The sequence below is a fragment of the Podarcis filfolensis genome, assembly GCF_964270895.1.
Source record: "Podarcis filfolensis genome assembly, chromosome: 17".
Lineage (NCBI taxonomy): Eukaryota > Metazoa > Chordata > Lepidosauria > Squamata > Lacertidae > Podarcis > Podarcis filfolensis.
In genome coordinates this window covers 35,322,255-35,342,857 of record NC_139621.1, presented here as the reverse complement: position 1 = coordinate 35,342,857, position 20,603 = coordinate 35,322,255, and the positions used below count along the sequence as shown (strand labels likewise).

General features: G+C 40.1%; 1 protein-coding gene across 3 annotated transcripts in view; it reads left to right on the top strand.

The window, feature by feature from the left end:
• The first annotated feature begins 409 nt into the window (after positions 1 to 409).
• The window catches only part of ZCCHC7 (zinc finger CCHC-type containing 7), a 121,756-nt gene continuing 101,562 nt past the window's right edge, over positions 410 to 20,603 (top strand). The window contains exons 1-2 of one of the 3 annotated variants that reach the window (XM_083593474.1): positions 410 to 568; positions 8,754 to 9,460. In XM_083593474.1, the coding sequence (XP_083449600.1) occupies positions 8,773 to 9,460 (688 nt within the window). In that variant the 5' untranslated portion in view covers positions 410 to 568; positions 8,754 to 8,772. Of the gene's footprint in view, positions 740 to 8,753; positions 9,461 to 20,603 lie in introns of all 3 variants that reach the window. The other 2 variants (XM_083593476.1, XM_083593475.1) reach the window with 2 other exon arrangements.

Here is a 20,603-nt window from a genome sequence, read left to right as displayed (position 1 = left end):
CTGTAGGTGAAGCAAGCCCAAATGTGATCTGCTGAAGTTGCTCCTCTCAGGAAGATTGGGATCTGCTGCCCGCTTGGATCCTGCTGCCTGAGGCGGTCGCCTCACCTTGCCACGTGGGTAGGACGGCCTTGCATGAAGCACAGGCGCTAAGAGGAGATTTTCTTAAAGCGACAACTCTGATATCACTCCAAACCCCCAAGCGCTACCTTCCCTTCCCTTTTCACGATCCCTGGCGCGCCCCCGCCCCTCTTTTTCACCGCCAAGCCGCCCAGCCCTTCTCCTCCGGCCGCTTCCCTTCACAGACAAGAGCGCCGCCGCCTCCACCCTCCCACCCCGCCCGCGGCCCGTCAGGTTTGCGTGTGCGCGTGTGAGAGAGAGACGGGGCGCCAGCGCGCCTGCGCCCTGGCCTCCGTGGCAAGCCGGCGCGCAGGCGCGGCCATGAGCGTCCCGCCCCCTTCTTTGCCTCAGCGGGCGGAAGCGCAGCCCGACGCGAGGGGCGGGAGGAGGAGGTCGTTGGAGGCGCCTGTTCCGGTCGCGAGGGGCTTCCTGGTCGCAGCAGGCAGCGCTAGTGAGTAACGTGCGCGAGGGTGCGAGCTCGAGGTGGCCTTGACCCCCAGGCCCGGCCCGGCCAGCTGTTGGCGCGCCCGCTTTTCCCTCACCCTCGCGCCGACCTTACCCAACTGTCCTCTCCTCAGGTTGCCCAAATTTCATCCTTCTGGCGGGAATAACGCTCGTGTGGGTGGGTGTTTTCTTACGTTTTTACTTTTGTAAAGGATGGTTCTCTGTGGGGGGTGGGAAGCACTCTGCTCATGCTCGAAGGCGTCGGCGTCCTTAACCTCTCCCTCCTGCTTCCCGTCAGGAGGTCAAAGCATTGATGAGCCACAGCCTCCCTCAAACTTGGGTCCAACCAGATGTTGTTGGACTACAAGTCCCATCCTCCCCGACCGCTACTCCTGCTCGCAAGGGTTGATGGGAGTTGTAGTCCCAGCCACAACACCTGGGGACCCAAGTTTGAGAGAGGCTGTAGGAAGAGATACCATATCGCAGCATTTGTTGGGTCTTGTTTGCCTGCTGCGAGTTGAAGCTTTGTTCTGTTCAGAGAAAATGCATTTTTCACATGCTCTGAGGGCGACAGCGCCTGGGACGTTGGGATGCTTGAGAAAAACTATTTGCGGTCCTGTTCAGCTTCAAAGTGTGGAAAGATTGTGTTGGCCACCCCCTCTCTTCCAACACAGCACAGTTGGCAACTGATCTTGGGGAAGGGGAGCGGAGAGTAGTGCCATGAGGCAGAGCTGTAGCTACAGAGGGGGTGGGGGGCTAGCCAAGTTTCTTGCCCTTGGTGAAGCCTCCATAGGGGTGCCAAATGTGTGTTGGGTGTGTGTGTGCCAAACACGGTCTTTGGTCCGGGTGAAATAAAGCCTAGTTTTGCCTGTGCTTGAGGATACTTAGTTCTACAGAGGCATATATGAAGTGTTTATGAAATTAGGAGTACTGAAATATTTTAGGAGTACAGTGGTACCTCGGGTTAAGTACTTAATTCATTCCAGAGGTCCGTTCTTAACCTGAAACTGTTCTTAACCTGAAGCACTACTTTAGCTAATGGGGCCTCCTGCTGCCGCCATGCCGCCGGAGCATGAGTTCTGTTCTCATCCTGAAGCAAAGTTCTTAACCTGAGGTAATATTTCTGGGTTAGCAGAATCTGTAACCTGAAGCGTATGCAACCCGAGGTACCACCGTACAGAAATATTTTGGTATCTTGAAGTCATGGCACATTCGTTATTGGCCAGGCTTTCTGTAACCAAGATGTTTGAACTGTGCTAGTGCTAGGTGTTATATGGATGTACAAAATATAAGAAGAGCCGAGTAACCTCAACCACAGTGCTCATTGCACTTAGAAACCAGATTCCTATGAAAAGCCAAGAAGTAGGACATGAGCGCAACAGTACTATCCACACTTGTATACCACTGGTATTTGGAGGCTCACTGGCTCTGATAGTGGAGGGTAGAAACTCAGCCATTGTGGTTTGTAGCCATTTGATAGCCCGATCCTCCTGGAATTTGTCTAATCCTCATTTACACCCATCCATTTAAAAAGCCATGGTGGCCACAGCTATATCTTATGGAAGCAAATGCCATAATTTAACTATACACTGTGTGGAGAAGTACTTTCTATTGTGTAACCTGAATCTTCCTGAATTAAGCTTCATTGAATGTCCCCAAGTTCAAGTATTATGTGAGGGAGGAGGGGGGGGGAATCTCTCTCCATTTTTCCACACTGTTCACAATTGTATACACCTCTACCACATGGCTTCTTACTTGCCTTTTTTGTAAATTAGAAAGTCCAAAATGTTGTTTCCTCAATTCAAGGGGAGTTGCTCTGACCCATTGATCACTTTGGTTGTCCTTTTCTGAACTTTTCAAGCCCCACAATTTCCTTTTTAAGGGGAGGCAACCAGAACTTTACACAGTATTCAAAATATGCCATAGATATGTGTAATGGTATTATGATACCGACAGTTTTATTTTCAGTTCCATTCCCAATGAACCCTAGCATGGAATTCTCCTTTTTCACAGCTGCCATCTGCTGAGACTGAGTCGACTTCATTGAACTATCCACTACAATCACAATGTCTCGTTCCTGATCAGTCACTGCTAATTTAGAGCACATGAGTATATATGAGAAATTAAGGTGTGTGTTCCCCACCGTCATTCATCCCTTTACACCGACTTACACTGAATTACATTTGCCATCTTACTCTCTGTTCACTCAGTTTGGAGAGAACCTTCTGGAACGTTTCACAATCCTGTTTTGTTTTAACCCCCTGGACAATTTGGTGACTTGGCTACTTCGTTGTTCACCCCTAGCTCTTAAGTAATTTTTGAAGATGCTAAAAAACACATCCCAGTACTGATCTTTGGGGAACTCATTCCATCTCTTTATTGGGAGAACTGTCCATTCCTACATTCTGTTTCCTGTTTCTTAAGCAGTTACTGATCCACAGTAAGATCTTTGTCAAAAGCTTTTGGAAAGTTTTAAGTAAGCAGTGTCAATTGGATCACTTCTATCTATATGCTTGTTGACATTCTTGAGTCTAAAAGTTTAATGACACAGGACTTGCCCTTGCTGAAGCCATTCTGGTTCTGGTTCAGGAAGACTTGCTCTTCTGTACTGTATGCTTGTTAATTCTACCAGTTTCCTCAGAGCAAACATTAAGCTAACTAGCCTTTAATTTCCAGAATTCCGCTTGAATCTGTTTTTCAAAATTGATGTTGTATTGGCTGCTTTCAAGTCATCAGGTATGGAGGATGATCTTGGGGAAAGGTTACATATTTTTGTTAGAAGACCAGCAATTTCACATTTGAGTTCTCTGAGAACTCTCAGGTGGATGTCATTTGTCAGTTTTTATTTTTTCTGTTAGAGAACGTCATCTCTTGCCACCCCTTTCTTCCTCAGTTCCTCAGACTCCTATCCTGTGAATATTACCGTATTTTCGCTCCTATTACTGTATTTTCGCTCCATAGGGCACACCGGACCATAGGGCGCACCTAGTTTTTAGGGGGGGAAATAAAGAGAAAAAAATTACCCCCCCCCCCAGCTCCAAAGAGGAAAGAAGCCAAGTCTTGGCTTCGTTTTTAGCCGTGGGGCTGGGGCGGGGGAAGCCCAAGCTTCCCCTAACCCCAGCCCCCAAAACAGGTCCAGGAGCGGCGGCAAGATTGCGCACAACCTTGCCGCCGCTCCCGGAGCTTGTGGATAGGTGCCTCTGCGCTCCCTGGGCTTCAGGCTTCAGGCTGCTATCCGCAAGCCTTTGGAGCGCTCTGAAGGCTTGCGGATAGGTGCCTGAAGCCTGGAGAACGAGAGGGGTCGGTGCACACTGACTCCTCTCGCTCTCCAGGCTTCAGTGAAAGCCTGCATTCACTCCATAGGACGCACACACATTTTCCCCTCCAAAAATGAAGGGGAAAAGTGCGTCCTATAGAGCGAAAAATACGGTAGTTCAGGTACACAGTTCTGCCCTATATATTCTGCTGCAGAGACAGATGCAACAAATTCATTCAGCTTCTCTGTAATCTTCTTCAGTACACATTTGAATCTCGTATCATCCAGAAGTCCAGCTGCCTCTCTAGCTGGTCTCCTGCTACAAATGTATTTGAAGAGTTTTTGTTGGTGGTGTTTGTTTGAGAAGCATTGTGCTTCTCAAATTATTTTTTAACATCCCGTTGGCATTTCTTTTGCCAAAGTTTGTTTTCTATTTTGTCCTCCTGTTATAAAACCCACAGAATAACACTTTTATATAGTATATTTCAAATATTCATAGTGCTTCATGCACAATAATAAACCCTACAGCAGCCCTGCTAGGTTAGTCAGTATTATTATCCCCATGTTGTAGGGTGAATGAGAAAAAGTGGTTTGCTGAAGTCTGTCATTGGTGGGAATTAAATTAGTAGAGTCTTGTTTATGAAAAGTATGCCACAATACATTGGCTGCATGGTGGTGTGTCACTATAAGCCATAAGCCGTGGCTTACCATGAGTGAGCAGTGTGCAAATGAATACTGCTGAATAGCTCCCATTTTGCCCTCATCTTGTTTTGCTGGGAGCAACAAAACATGAACCATGCCTTTATGTGTGAACCAGTGCTCCTGGTTTGCTCCTCCCAAACTGTTTGGTAAACCAAGAACAAGCCTTGGCTGAACATCAGAAACAAACAACAGATGCTAGTTACCATGTCACACTAAGTCAAGGCTCATGATTTGTTGGTCCTTGCTTAATGAAGAGAGGTGCAAAATGAGAGTGATTCTGTAGGATGCAGTAGTTCACTGTACACAGCAAGCCACAGTTCATGGATTACCATGGCACATAAATTTGGCCAACAGGTTGGTGCTGGATTCTTTGGGTTTTTTAGGAAAAATACAATTTGTCATTGTAATAAGATACAGATTTTGTCCATCTTTCAGCTGGAGGTGGGAAGGCCCAGGGTGGTAGGAAACAATGGAAAAATGGGGGGGTGCCCCAATTTTTCTGGTCTCCTCTAATTTGTTCTCAGAAATAAAAAGCCCAGACAAATTTTGAATCATGAGTTTTCTCTCGGTTTTTCCAGTTTCCCTCCCACCTCAGGTCCTTTGCATCTCTCAGATAGGGTTATTGCTTTTTAGCTTGGCCTATTGCAGTTAGTCCAACCATTTACCAGGTCCCTGGAGAAAAACAAGAGCTTATTGTGATCAGACTATATTATAATTACAGACATGGTGACATCATTTTAATTGTTTTTACTATTATAAATACAGAGTTGAAAAGCTGGTAATTAATGGTGGATATAGTTAAAGCAGGCTTTGGCAAACATTACAGTCTAATGCACTTGCACTTGCTGTTGCTTTTTGTTCCTTAAAAATATTGCTATTTTCACCTGGATTTGGAACTTCTTGACTCCCTGAAACCTGGTTGGTGCCTGCAGTATTATCATTCAGATGGCAGCCCAATATTTTGTTTCTTACATTTCCTCTGGCAATTGTTACTGATGTTCAGCTGAGAGATGGCTTATATATTTTGATTTTTATGTATTTTTGTGATTCTATTGATAATAACATTTTATTTCCTCACAGTTTGATTGTTAGCCACCCTGAGATCTTTCACAAAATAGAATAGAGTGGAACAGAAACAGCTTTATTAAATGCCGCTAAAAGAAGTTTGTCTAGTAAAAATTTCCCATTTACTTGTCTGTAATAAGGTGCCCCAGGCACTTTCCTGGCTTCTTCAGGTAGGATTCTGAAAGAACCCCCCTCCCCCCCCCCGAAATGCTGAAGATCTACTACCAGTCAGTGTAGATAGCTAGATTAGCTAGATAGCCTTATCCCATGTCATATCGCTGGTCTATGTTCCTATGTACTGTTTGTGACTTTTGAGTTGTGACTGGCAAGTGAAACACAGATTGCTTTCCCCCAGTATGTGCCAAGATTTTCTCTAGGCATCAGACTTCTTCATATTTTTCTCTGAGTGTAAATCTTCTCTGTTCTTAAAAACTCTATTCTTGTGCTTTAATGAGGAGCCGGGGAACTCTTTAAATAGTATGCCCTATCGCAGGTAATTCCTTGTCTCCATCTTACATTGGTTCACAGATGTTGTGTTGCATCTGTGTAGCATGGCAATATGGCTTGACTTGATAGCCTTGAGTCAACAACCACCCCTTCATCGTCTGCTTTGTATGAAGGGGTGGTTATTAAGTTATTTCCTGTGAGAAATATCCCCACAGTCTAAGGCTCGTATGAATGAGCTCAAAGTGTGGAAAATTAAGCCCCTCACAGCATGCATTGTGTTCTTTTAACTTCAAGGCTTCTACTGTTACCATGCCAGGGCCTGTTAGCTTTACTTAAGATATGAAAGTGGTCCCTGGCTTACTAATGTTGTGTCAGTTTATGGATTTTGTTTGCTATGGAATGAGAAAAGTGCTTTCTATTAGGGGGTATGAGTGATGTTATAAAAATGCCCAGCCAATAATTTTTTGTCAAGTGCCTCAGATCTACACAAAGTGAAAAGGGAGAACAGGCTCTGTCTGCAGGCTTACGTGCTGAAGTATTGCCACACAGCTGAAATTATGGTGCTATCATTTAATATTTCACCATTCTTCCCAGCTCTGTGCATTTATATTTACTACTTTCATTGTAAAAAATCAGTTTCTGTGGAAATTCTTTTAATATTTTCACTGACTGCAAACAGGGTGGTGAAGTAAGCATGATTATTTTGTGATATCTTTGGGTTACTGCCAGCTACACATCTTCTGGGTTCTGTTGGTTTGAATCTTATTTATTTATTTATTTATTTATTTATTTATTTATTTTATTTTATTTTATTGAATTTATATACCGCCCTATACCTGGAGGTCTCAGGGCGGTTCACAGAGTAAAATCAAAATATAAAACCACAAAATACATAATCGAAATAAAAACAATCCCATAGCCCCCACCCCCTTCTGAATTTATCATGTTGGCAATTGAACTGCATCTTTTAGAAGTAAGTGGAAGAAAAGCAACTTCGTTGATCACCAACCCATATGTCTTGTAGTAGCCATTTCTTTATTCCCTGGGCTAGCTGCCTCTAGTTCCCTTCTTACCCTTGGAGGAAGACAGAGCATTCAGACAGTCAATGTGCCACTTTCGTGTGGCAAGTAGCATTTAGCCCTTTGCAAGCCTATATCTAGTAAAGTGTAAGGATGCCTGGTTGTGTGCCTAAATAACTTGTTCTGACTCTTTAAATCGGGCTGGCAGTGTGAACCATCCCTTGATGACTGTTTGCCAGCCACAGACACAGTGGACCTTTGTGTCACCTGTGTGCATACTCTCATTTTTTTTTTAAAAAAAGAGGCCAGTATGTATTTAAAAGCGAGATGCTATGCCTTGTATAAGCACACAGCCTTCATAAACGTGATACGTACACTTTTGTACTCAATTTATCCATAGTTGAATGAGTACCAAATGTTTCATGTGACTTGGCTGTGAGTGGCTAGGGTCAAAGAACAATCTTGCCTAATAGTACCAAACATTGTGACCACCTGCAGAAAATGTAGTGGTTTCTGTATTCTTGAGGGACTTATCAGGTATTCAGAATGAAAGCAAAAGAAAAGGTGAGAGACTAGTTTGAAAGGTTTTGGCCTTTGGAGACTTAGGGATCCACTTAGTTTCCAGAATGATTTGGGGTACTTAGGTGGTACCATTGATGCCTCTCTTGTTGCACTAGCAGGTTGTGAAATGGGTTTGCTATAGGCAGAGATGCTCCTTGATGCTGTGCATTTCATTGGACCCCAGCTCCATGTTTTAACGAGGAGCCAGGGAACCTGAAGTATACGGAGATGGCTTGAATGCCAATACTGGAAAGACTGTATTGAATCTAACCAACCATTTCATAGTGTCCAATTGCAGACCTGTGTTGTGGCGGCAACAAAGAGGTAGTGTTTCTCTTTTTCTTCATCCTTTGCTTGAGTGAAATTATGTCCATTTGTGTTCTTCCAGGTGGTGAGGGTCTAACCCTAAGGTGCACCAAAGGCTGATCACTGCAATGTCTTGGCTATATTATTTGCTGATAAACTTGCTGACATTGGTCCGACTTGGACACAGCCATAGGGGCAGAATTGAAATTGGCAGTGGTGGACTCAGTCCTCTTGGTGCAGTAGCTAGGATAATTCTGATCTCTTCTACCTTGTGGATGTTGTTCATCTTAGCTAGTGAAAACCTGTCAGTTGCAGCTGAGTAGACCAGTGGCCAGGGTTGTTAATGGTTCATTATTGGATGGTGAAGTTCTTCCAATTTAGCTTAATGGTTGCCATCAATTTGATTTTAATTAATTTTTACAATGAAATGTTTTTAGAATGTTGCACTATTTTATTGTTGTTAGCCGCCCTGAGCCTGGCTTTGGCTGGGGAGGGCGGGATATAAATAAATTATTATTATTATTATTATTATTATTATTATTATTATTATTATTCCATTTCTGAAGGAAGTATTATTTCAACTGCTTTTAAAACAGCTTTCGTCAAATCTAATTGAGACGAGTTGGAGGTGACACTGGTATAAAATTGAAAGTAGTTTGGAGGCAGATTGATTGGACTCCAGTAAACTCCTTAAAACATGCATAGGATTGCACTGTTAAAGTGGTTGGCCTGAGGTTTTGTGCATTTTAAAAGTTGGTACTTGCGTGTAAATGAAATCTTCATTTGGTATTGATTAGCATCATTCATTATTTTGGTTTGTTTGTTTCTTTTGCTAGATGCAAAATACTTTCCACAATGCTTGGTGGATATGATGATATAGAAGCATTTGAAGATGATCTCTACTGTGAAGAGTCTTCTAGTGAAGAAAGTATTGATAGCGAAGTAGAATTTCACCTTTATAGCCAAGTCCATTATGCACAAGGCCATGAGGATGCCATTGGAGAAGAAGAAACTGAAGAACATGGATCTGGGCAAAAGCAGAGTTCAGTTAGTAAAGAGCAAAAAAACAACAACTTTATTATAATTTCAGACAGTGAAGCCACTCATGTTTCTGATAGTCCAGATGTTATCACCTTGTCAGACACCGAAGACAGCATTTACAGAAGCAGACTCCAGAAGAGAACAACACCAGGAGCTCCAGTGCCAGGAAGAACACACAATCTTGCAGAGCTCACCTCGCCAAAGCCCACTAGACATTCTTCTCGGATTACTCCAAATTCAAAGGGATGGACCACAGGAACTTCAAAAAAGGAGAAAAGGACTAGTGAAAAGTCTATCTCCTTTCATCGTGAAGGTGTTCGCATGATCCACAAGATCTTAGTAATAGAGGACAGCTCTAGTGATGAGAATGCAGATGATGTGAGAAGCATTGCCTCTGAAAGTGATAATGTAGAGAGCTGGATGCTGCTGGGAGGTGCCAGAGACGACAAAGATGACAACATCCTCTTAAACCTCGAGGGCTGTGGAACATTAGCCAGTGAAGGTTAGTATGTTTTTTAGGATTATAACTCCAAATAGAGCTCAGAACTAGGATGAAGATCTGGCTGTTCTGTTGGAAACAATGAGTGATATCCAGTTGTAACAGCACACTTGTGTAATGGGCATTTTGGTAGTAGAAGCCCCATTCTTAGCATAGCTGTTATCTGCTGAATATAAAAGTTCCTTTCAGGACAATTCCTAAAGTGTGTTATTGCTGTTTATTTTTTTTTTTTTAAAGCTTTCCTTATCACAGTTCATCATTCTAATACAGGTTACCTTCCAAAAGCTGGAGATTTGCTCAAAGTACACACTGGTAACTTTATTATAAAGTATCTATTGTTTATTTACCACTCGCCAGGGTGTATGGGGTGTTAGGGGAGGCATAGTACCTGTGGTGGGGAACATGTTGTGCTCCTTGTTGAGATAGTTTGTCCACCTTTGGTCCCCACTCTGCACTCAGTTCTCACTTGTGGCTCCTAGCAGCTGCCAGCATGCAACAGCAGTCATACCCTGGGAATGGCTTTGATTAGCTGGTGAGGATAGCTGATGGGCAGATTGAGTGGAAGAGACCAATAGTGGGCCCAATGGTCAAGAAGGCAGGTTCTGCACATGCTGTAGAGGGAAGCGAGGGGCAAATGGTGCTTGTCAACCTGGGAAGGTAGCCCATCTAGGAGAAGGAAAACTCTGATCCTAAACCTCTGTTTTGGGGGAGATCATTGGGAATAGCAAAGGCCAAGGAGTAAACCCTACACAAATCCGGACTGGAGTCCCTAAGATGGCTGGATGGTGCCTTATACACCTCCTTCCGGCAACTCTTGGCACCAAGTTGGTGGCAAATGTATTGCTCTGCTTTCCTTTGGACCACATCAGCAAGGCTGAGAGGGAGGTTTTGTAATCTGGGCAGCCCTGGACACTGCCCAGGCTTGCGCTGCTAACGTAGCAACATGATTTCACTCCCAGAGGCGCATTCTGTTGTCTCTCGAGACAGACTGATGTCAACAGCAGCCACCAGCCAACTTTATTCTTCCCATTCCCTTACTTTGTTTACCATATAGCCCAGCCTTCCTCAGCCCAGTGCCCTTCAGATGCTTTAGACTACAGTTCACATCTGTCCCAGCCAGCGCAACACAGCCCCATTCTGAGTGAGGCTGAATGATTGTAATCCAAAGTATCTGAAGGGCACCAGGTTGGGGAAGGGTGATCTAGCCTGATGACAAGCTCTGTAACTTGCACACTATTCTGTGACTTTTTGCTTGGCCTAGTAGAAGTATTGCTCCAATATGGGATTCGAAATCCTTCCTGAAGTGCGTCTTTCATATGATGCACCCTCAGCTCCTGCTTTGAACACCCTGTAATTTATAACACAATTTATAACAAGAGGAAGGGTAGTCTCTGTACCTGTTGGCACTGAGTTATAATATTAAGTATATTTCAAATATTTGAGCTTTATTGTAAATTGCTAATGTGAACATTTCCTAATTTTCAGAAGTCTTTTGATTTTGCTGGGAAGCAAATACCTAAGTGTGACTTCAGAAGACAGTTTTTCAGGTTTCCTGGTCCCAAGGTTTTAAGGGCTTTAAAAAAAGCAAGACGAGTTAATTAACTAACACCTTGGGACCAGGATACCTGAAACACTGTCTTCTTCTACATGTCTGTACCATATGAGCTTCAGAGGCCCTGCTCTGAGTGTCTGCACCAAATAAAAAGAAGGGGATGGCTACCAGAGACAAAGACATCTCAATGGTTGCATCCAGGCCATGCTATTCCCTCTCCAGAGAGGGTTGGTTGGCACCAACTTTATGGTCAGTTTGGCCTCAGTTAAAGACTTTTTGAAATCTCTCAGGCATTAAAAAAGTCTATTTCTAATGTTCTGAACCACTGCTGCAGATTTTTGGTAGGATGTTTTTATTCTTTCTCTGTTTTTATGCTGCTGTTTTTATGTAAATGTTATGGTATGATATTGTGTATTTACTTACATTTGCATGCTTTATTTGTGAGCTGCCCAGAGAACCATTTATTTTGTGATTAATTATATAAATACGGAGTAAATTCTTATTTCGAACTAAGGTTTTATATGTTTGAGCTATACATGTGTCAAGTTTCCCATGGCTTGTTTTCTGCTGAAGATGTTAGCCTTTGAAAAATAATGGCTGCAAGCCATGGCAATGATCCTAGGCAAACCTTGGGTTCACACATTCTCCCCTCTTCATTTGTTCTCCAGTGAGCCCTGAAGAGTTCAGAGGTTTTCACTCCTGCTTTCTGTTAACAACAGTTCAGCGTTGCATCCAAACCCTAAACTATGGCTAATCTTAACTGTGGCTTGTTGAAATAAGCCAGCTCCATAACCTACTGTTCTAAGTGTGTTTCTTTGAAAAGAGCCACTGTTAAGACTAACAGTTTGTTGTGTTCAGATGAAACAGCAAGCTGTGGTCAACCAAAGATTGAAGCAGATGTTTCCAAACTCTTCACAAGTTCTGGAAAAGAGAGTTAGCATTGTACATGCCCAAGGTACAGGCTCAAACTGGGATGGTTAATCTCTTACAGCAGTGAAGTGTCTTATTAGGTGTAATTTTTTACCCAATCCCCACCCCCCGCTACTGTGCTGGTCTTCACATTTTTAATATTGGGCAAAAACAGTTTCAGTGCACTAGCAGGCCTGTCCATCTTCATGCTGAAAGCTGCTACAACTTGTTTTTCTTTACAACTAATAGGATGGCTTTTGTAACATTCTCATTCCCTGATGGCATGCAGGAAGGAATATCTAAATCAGAGCTTTCCAAACTTTTCATATTGGTGACACAATTTTTAAACATACTTCATTTCGTGACACAGTAATTCAGTTTTATTAACCCCTTTCCAGCCCTAGGAGGAGCACGGGGAGTGTTCACGTGTCACACCTACAAACTGTAGCCAACACACTAATTTCTCGCAACGCACAGTTTGGAAAGCTCTAAATGTTTCCAGAATAGTCCCTAGTTTATTTCCTTCTCTCCCTCTCTCTGCATGATTTGGGTATTAATTTATCAGCAATACGGTGAAATCCAGTTATGTCAGTCTGCTAGTGAAACACACTTCTGATTGTTTGGTGGGACTATTCTGCTCTCTCTTTCCTCCTAAAGCCCCCTTTGTGTTCTCAAAATGTTCTAGAATGTTGGGGGACCTTCCAGAGTAAATTTGGGTGTGTGTGCTCAAGAGGGAGGAGAAATCCCATTGTGTAAGCAGAAATCCGTTGGTGTGACGTTGGGTCACACTGGATATATACCGGATGCTACTGAATTGTGCTGCATTTTGCAGCAGTTGCTCAGCAGATTGTATGCCTAAGTAAAAGCTTTGGAACCTTTATTGTGGCTTTGGCTAGCGTTTCAATAATTCTGGAAATTGATGCATTTAGATACTTCAACTAGTTTACATGCCCTTTCCATGGTGCAGTCATTCTTGCTTTCCCAGTATTTCTGACATCTACCTGCTAATTTGGAAAATGGCTAGCTTTAAATCCTATCCAACGTTAGTCTTGTTTCAGAAGTGATAAGCGACTAAACAAAAAAGATGTGATGTTTTCAGAATAACATTTTGCTTTAGATAAACCATTTTTGTTGTTGAGATTCGCACAATTCCCCTGTTAAAATTAGGCAGTAACAACGGTCAGAATTTGTGATGGATTGGATCACAGTGTACACTTTTTCCAGCCTAGATTTTGATGAAAGAAAGGGTGTGAAAAGAGAAATTTGAAGAGCAGAATGTGTAGGAAATGACTAGTCATGTAAGCAGATGTGCTTTATAGTTATTTATGTTGTCCACTACATTACAAAATTGACAAAGTGTGTGTTTTTTAAAAAAAAAATAGAATTGACCTTAAATATTACACTGTGTTTGGAACAGATTTACTTTTTATCTAATGTTAATGCTATCTGTTCATATCACTATTTATGGAGACTTTTAATCATGAATTAATGAGAGGAACACGCTCTTCTAAAAGGAAGGAAGGTTTTTAAAGATAGGCACTCATTTTTAATAAGCCTCTTTTATTGAACATAGCAGGCCTTACTGTGTATATGGTGGTGTTCAGTACTTTTTTTCGAAAATAATGTTTGGGGTACTCTCATTTTCGTACTCATATTGAAATACTGCCCCTCAATGAGGCCAAACTTAGATTCACAAAATGTTTAGGGGTATGCGTACCCCCAGGAAAAAAAGCACTGGTGGTGTTTATTCCACATGCAGTGTAGCTACTAGGCACACTCAGTGTTAGGGAAACTAAATGTTGATTCTGTAAGGTTTCACGTCATTAATGTTAACACTGGAACTTCAGGTGATGTTTTGGCAGTTCACTACCTATGTATGTAGCTGTTGGGGAAATAATCTAAAATTTTGGCATTAGTCCTTGGTAAAGTTAAAAACCTTCGGCTGAACAGCTATTTTTTAAACAACAGCTTTTTACCAGTAAAGAGAGAAGCAGAAAACTGAACTAGCATGTTGGGAAAACAACATTTTAGTTAAAAATGATTTGTTTCCCTTACTGGTCTTTTTGTTTCCCTGTGGTGGTAATCCGCTGTTTTTGATCCTTGAAAATTGTAGCAATATCTAGTATAGAACTGATACTTTCTTAGTAATGTTTTGTGTATGCTTAATTTGACTGGAAATCATTCTATTGCTGTAGTAGAAAAATATATTTAAATACTATGTCTTTTAAACCTTGGGACTTTTTCAGAAAGCATCTATCGTCTTTTATTAGGAATCTTTAAAACTGTTTTTCCATCTGACCAATAAAACTATTTTTTGCTTACATAGGAATTAGGTAAATTTTATGTAAGTTGACTATACAGAAATTGAACCATTCACGAAAAAATATTTTCAACAATAGGTGGTTAAAGCATTATTCCTAGAACAGAACTATTAAATGCTGCAGTTTTTACCACTTACAGTAAGAATAGGAAAAGTAGCTATTTTAGTAATTTCTGCTTTTGTGCTGTCAAAATGCTACATTTTCAGTTTACTGAGAGGCTGATCTTTGTCACAAAACATTTTTGATGCTTTTCAGAACGTTATTTTCATCTTGTTAAGGCAAAAATAAATGAAACCTGAATTTTCTTGTAAAATGGGGGCATTGTGCCTTGTGAGATAATATTTATTTGTACATCTTGAAGAAAATGTGTACTTTGCAGCATCACAGTGTGAAGGGTTGCTTGTAAGAGAACTTTAATCTTACATACGTTTAAAAACATTGGGCAAGATTTAAGCAGAAAACCATTTTAGTAAGTATAGTTGAGATCTATTAGGAGCTCTAAAATATACAGGGAAAGTTCATGTAATCCTCCTACCATTAAAAAGCTGTACTCAAAATTCTTGTGATGATTGTTACAGCTTTGTATTTCAGCATACGCAGGTTGCATATGGCTGTTATTTTCAAAGATAGTTTTTTAATTATTATTATTCCACCATTTGATATTTTCTAAAATAGATGGGATTTTCTTACTTCTAAGTCCATAGATTCAAAATGAAATCTTGATTTGACAATGTTAACATACATATTAAGATGATAAGTAAATTAAGTTACAATTTTCCAGAAGGATAGATTAAGTTAGTCATGCCACAGCAAATTAAATTCATAGGTTGGTGTCAAAAAAAATATGACTTCTGTCCATGCACTGCAGGACCATTGAATTGGTGAATAACTTTGGAATGATGTAATATGTTCTGCTTTTCAGGGAGAAGAATGCACCAAGTTTAAAGCTGCTGCTGCTTTATTTTTAACTTTTCCTCTTGCTTTTGTTTATGGGAATGTTAACATTATTTAAACATAGGAAGAGCTTTTTGTGCATGAATTATAACACTGTGCACCCTGGAGCAGTAATAAGCAATGGGAATCCTTCTACCCCTCTTCGCTAGGAACAGCACATGCATATGGATATTTGATTAAAGGAAAAAAAGTTAATCTTCTTTGCAGTGTAATGTGGATACTCTTGAATCTCTTGATTATTTAAAAAAAATTAATAAAACTAATAAAGTTTGTGTGGAAATCTCTGGTGATCTAGGCTAAGTATACCTGCAGCCTTCACAGCCTCCTTTTATCTGTGCAGATTTCTCTGCCTATTGTGGACCATGGCTTTAACTAATTTAAATTTCCCATGGCTTTGGGTTGCAGACTAGGTTTTCTGCAAGAGTGCCCATGCTTACATGGTCATATATTCTGGGTGACTTTTTCCACTTTTCCCCCTTTTTTGTCATTTTGTTGATTGTTAAAGGGGGAATTTTTTTTCCACTTCCCTCATCAGTTTGATCTTTCTTCCTTATCCCCATCTATTAATGTTTCTTATAGGTTGGGGAAGAAGCTTTGCATTGTTGTTTGAGCTGTGAGGTTGGGTGGGAAAAGTAATTTAGTCTGTTTTTTTTTTTACATAAAATTTTATAACAATTAAACGGAGTGCAGATGTGCCCCTTTGGAAAACAAGATGATGGCAACAATGCGTCAGATCTGCTTTAGCAGTTGGCAAAAGTCAGTGTGAGATAAGATTAAATTATATGTAGACAGCAACAGTGTTGTCATTATAATTTGATAATTTGTTTGTTGTCATTCTGGCCAAGTGGTGGCAGAAGCAAAGAGAGGAATCTAACTATGAGAAGTATATATGGTATGAGAATAATCCAGAACATTATTTGAAATGAAAAGAAGATGTAAAAAGATTGGAATAGCAATCCTTTGAGCATGCTAAACATGTAATATTAGTGTATGAGAGATAGTTAATAATATAAATTATTGTGAAATATAAGGTGGAAGGAAGTAGTTGAACCTTGGTAAGCCTTGGCATTATTAGATTTACATTTGTAAAAAAAGCCCGATGCATTTTGACATACACTGCCTGACTTCAATACATTTATGATAATATCTCCAAACAAGGGTCGTAAAAGTTGGAGTTTGTGTGTTTATTTCTGTGCCTTCCCTGCCTTTATTCTGTGCTTTTCCTGCCTTTATTCCAATAGTTACTGGTGAGTAATGGCTGCTATAAAAGCTTAAGAAAGAGAGACAAGCGGATGCATTTGCTTCGCTTTGGCCATCCAGCAGCACCCTAAATAATCACATTCTGATGAAATTTTAGTTGTTGATTTAATTAGTTCTGACTAATATTTAATAGATACTGTTGCAAATAGCTGTTGTGAAAACCTGTCCTTTAAAGAAACATTCTTGCACCTCATGCCTAAAACAAGCTCTGCCATAATAAGCTGGTCTTAATTTCAAATAAATTCATGCCCATGGTTTTGATTTGTACAGTTACTTTGTACTCTGGCATCTTCTAAAAATAATGTCAGTACTTGGATCTTAATGTATTTATAAATGTAGTGACAAATATGGGGGTCTCGACATTTGCATAGTTGCCTGGAATAAAATAATAATCACTCCTCATCCCCAACCTCTGGTGACATTTTTGTTCTTTAGCATGTTAGAATAACAAAAGTCATAGAGTACTTGACATTTTCATTCTTATAATCTTATGTTTGTCTATTACAAGCCAGTATTACACCAGCATTTGGTTAGCCTTGCCATATCTTTTAAGCCCCGCCTCAGAACCCCCCCACCACCATTAAAAATGGAGAAGTCTTATGTCATCCAAGCAGTATTTTCATTCTCAAAGTCCCATGACTATGGAGTGTGTTTTAACATAAATATATCTGCATTTTGCTCAGCCTCCCCAACTATTTTATTTGTACTTTGCAGAATTTGGTAGTTCTATTTTGAATGGTTGATTGATTTTTTTTTTTTGCAGAACTTTAACGTGGTAATATATATGGTATAATTATAGTATTGAAAATGAGAGGGGCAAGAGTACTGACAGAGTATTCCAAGAAAACCTAATATTAAGATAATTTCACTCGTAACTCTTTAAGAATCCTGACTCATATCTCCTGTGCAGTGCCAATCTGATTAAATTCTGGGAAAAGAAGAAAGCATGGCGAAATCTACCACAGCTCCTCTAAATATTATCTTTTATCATGCATGTGTGGCCCTGCTAATATAAAGTTATGACATCACAATCGTTCTCACTATAAAGTTTACTTGCCCTGATCCAAGCCTGGAAAAGGCCTCTCTCCAGGGAATGTCCTTCTTTCCTTCCTCATGTGTAAAACGGTGGTTTGGGAGACCACATCCAGGCCAGGGATTGAGCACACCCTGCTCCTGAATGATACCTTTGCAGCCAGGCACGCACCCCGTGATCTATTTGTCACCTATTTTTGGTGCGGCGTTTGTGTGTGTGGGATTAAATGCAGGCATCCCCTTCTTCCCCTCATCCTTGGCCACAGTAGGGGGTAAAAGCTGCTGAATTCATACTTTTTTACCGGAAAAAGAAACCATGAAACAGTGAGCAAATCTTTTCTCTAACACATTTTTTAAAATATAAAATGTATGTTTTCAGTCCAAGATACGGCAATCACATGTGAATGCATTTTCTTCTTCCCTCTTTTTTTGCATATACTTGTGAGCCCTTCAGCCTCGTGAAGTAAATCAGTCTCTTGACAATTAAATTATGCTTCTATATAGTATGCACAATTACAATAATGGGGGAAAAACTTGCTGTGTAATGTAGCCCTGGTGGTCATTATTTTATTTATCCAATGTCCACTGTTAGCCTGACATGTATTTAACAGAAGAAAAAAAGTTAAAAGGATTAGATAGGGTCTGCGCACTGTTCAGGGAGACAATGATAGGATATGAGGAACAACATTCAGGGCAGTTCACTGAAGCAGAGAGAGAAATCAGTTTACATTTGTAGTATGTGAGTTCTTAAAATATTCTCATGTAAAGAGGATTGCTGCCAATTTGTATAATGTTATGACTTAGATTCTTTATGGTGCAGAGCCCTTAAACACATCTCTTTCAGACATCTGAATTGATAGAAGTTGTGGGGTACATGGGCAATGGTGAACATGTTATCTAGCTATAGAATACAGTTGCAAGATCTATATTTCTCAGTTTTAGAGTTTACTCTCAAAACAATTTTCATCATACTGAAATTGATGTAGTGGCAATTCTATAGATTAATCTTCATAATCCAATGATGGAAAATATCATCATGAACATTATAGATTTCTCTAGCTTTTATCTTTGCTAATAATGTCCCTTTCTTTGTGGGAATTTGGGTGTAAGTTTCTGTTTCAGTTGCACTAAAAAACAACAACAAATTGCTGACTTTGTGATGTGATTCATGAGAGAAGGTCTAGCCATATCCTGAAAGTAACCAGAAATATCACCGCCCCGTTTGTTTGAAACTGGGTTGTCAGGTTTGAAAATGGGTTGTCATGACAGGTTAAAACAATAAATATGAACTTTGAGCTGTTGCCCTCCTAAAATATGTGCCTCATCATAAAGACTTAACTGGATTTGCCTGCTAACTATAACTTCTTGCAACTTTCAGGAGTGTTTTCTGGCTGTTGCAGCAGTAACCGAACTCTGTAAAGGATATTTTTATATTAAATATTTTAATGTACTGTTTCCTGTGGCTTTTGAGATGTTTTAAAGCTAGTGTTAGATCACTACAACAACTAGAACAAAGTTTCTGTGTAGCCATTCTTTGCTCTACCTTTCTGCAAAAAGACTGTCAAATGTATGGGACTAGCCCACTCCTTTGGAGTTGTTGAGCAGGGGGTGGTGGTGGGAGGACATGATCTCAGAAGACTCAAAGGAATTCTTTAAACTTCTAGCAGGGCCAAGGGGTCAATGTCAGATTTAGTCATGCTGTTATTTTAGCCCAGTCGTCCAGAGAGATGGCTGAAAAGTGAGTCTTTTATTTCTTTTTTGTGTGATTATTAACAGGATTAAATGTAAGCCATTGTGTACTTAGTACCAATTAGTTTCTCATCTGAGAGGTTCATTATGATTTTTTTTTTACCCGGTACTCGTCTTGTAATATTTTTTTAGTGTCTGATTATGTCTGAGGGTGAAAGGAAACAATTCTAGAGCTGGCTTTACTGCGGTGTTTGATTTTTCGTTTACATTAAGTTACCAACATCCTGCCTTGTGGAAAGTTTTGCATTGAAATGTCTTAAAGTTTTCATCTTCTGCCCTTCATCTGAAAAACACTTCAAACCAGAAATAGAACATTTGTATGTGTGGGAAACCAAGAGTTCATAAGGCTGTATATCATTTGCCCAAGCTTTATTTTTTTGACGCAATTTAGTTTTAGAGCTCAGAACCTAATGTTAAAGGCAAACTTTACTAATTTCTTCCTTTTTAAATACCTTATGACTGACTTGTTCCACAACTTACACTTGTATTGGAAGTGTTTAAGGATTTGTTAATTGCAATTTAGTATGCTAGCCAGTATTGTGCTTTTAAGAAAATAGATATGTATGTGGGTATGCAGGAACATGTAGGTTATATTGTGCATTTAATATATTTGAGTGATACGTGGTTTAATCACAGTTTAGATACTGGCTCAAAGTAAAATATTTTCAATACCAAACTCTATTCTGCAACTTCGGAGCCACATTATTAGTATCTTAGCTGAAACTTAGGGTGCTGGTGGTTTGCTCATGAATAAATGGTTTCAGGGCTGCATCTGTCTTAAACTGTTTTAAATGCAAAAGCTTTATTTAAAAAAACACTTTTCCCCTTTCTATCAGATATCTTCTGATTTGTGGAAATTGCTAGCCATACTAAATTGAGAATAAGAAGTATATTCTGTCACATAGTACAGGAGTTTTAAAGACGTCTTGGTGAACTGGAAATTTTCACCAATTGCATTTTTTAGATCTATAAAACATTTTTGCTTTGTTGGTTATTTCATATTAACATTACCAGCATGTAAAATGTTCTTCCAGTCATCAATTGTTGCTATAAATTCAGAGATTAATTGGTTTGTATCCCCCCCCCACCTTCAAGGGTGCAATTCTTTGTCATTCAGTTCCACTGAAATCAAGAGAAATAATAATTATAGCCAGAGTTGTATTTTATACTTGTACACATTTTCAGAAATAATAGTAAATGGATTATGTGTAATGCTCTAATCAGTGCTTCTGTGTATAAAATGGGAAGCGAGATGTCTTTGAAAGACTATCCTTAGGGATGTAATCCTTTCTTCATTTTTAACTAGCTATTAAAATCTTCAGAATCTAGCAGAATTTTAACTTCGGCAGAATTGCCATTTTATTCATTT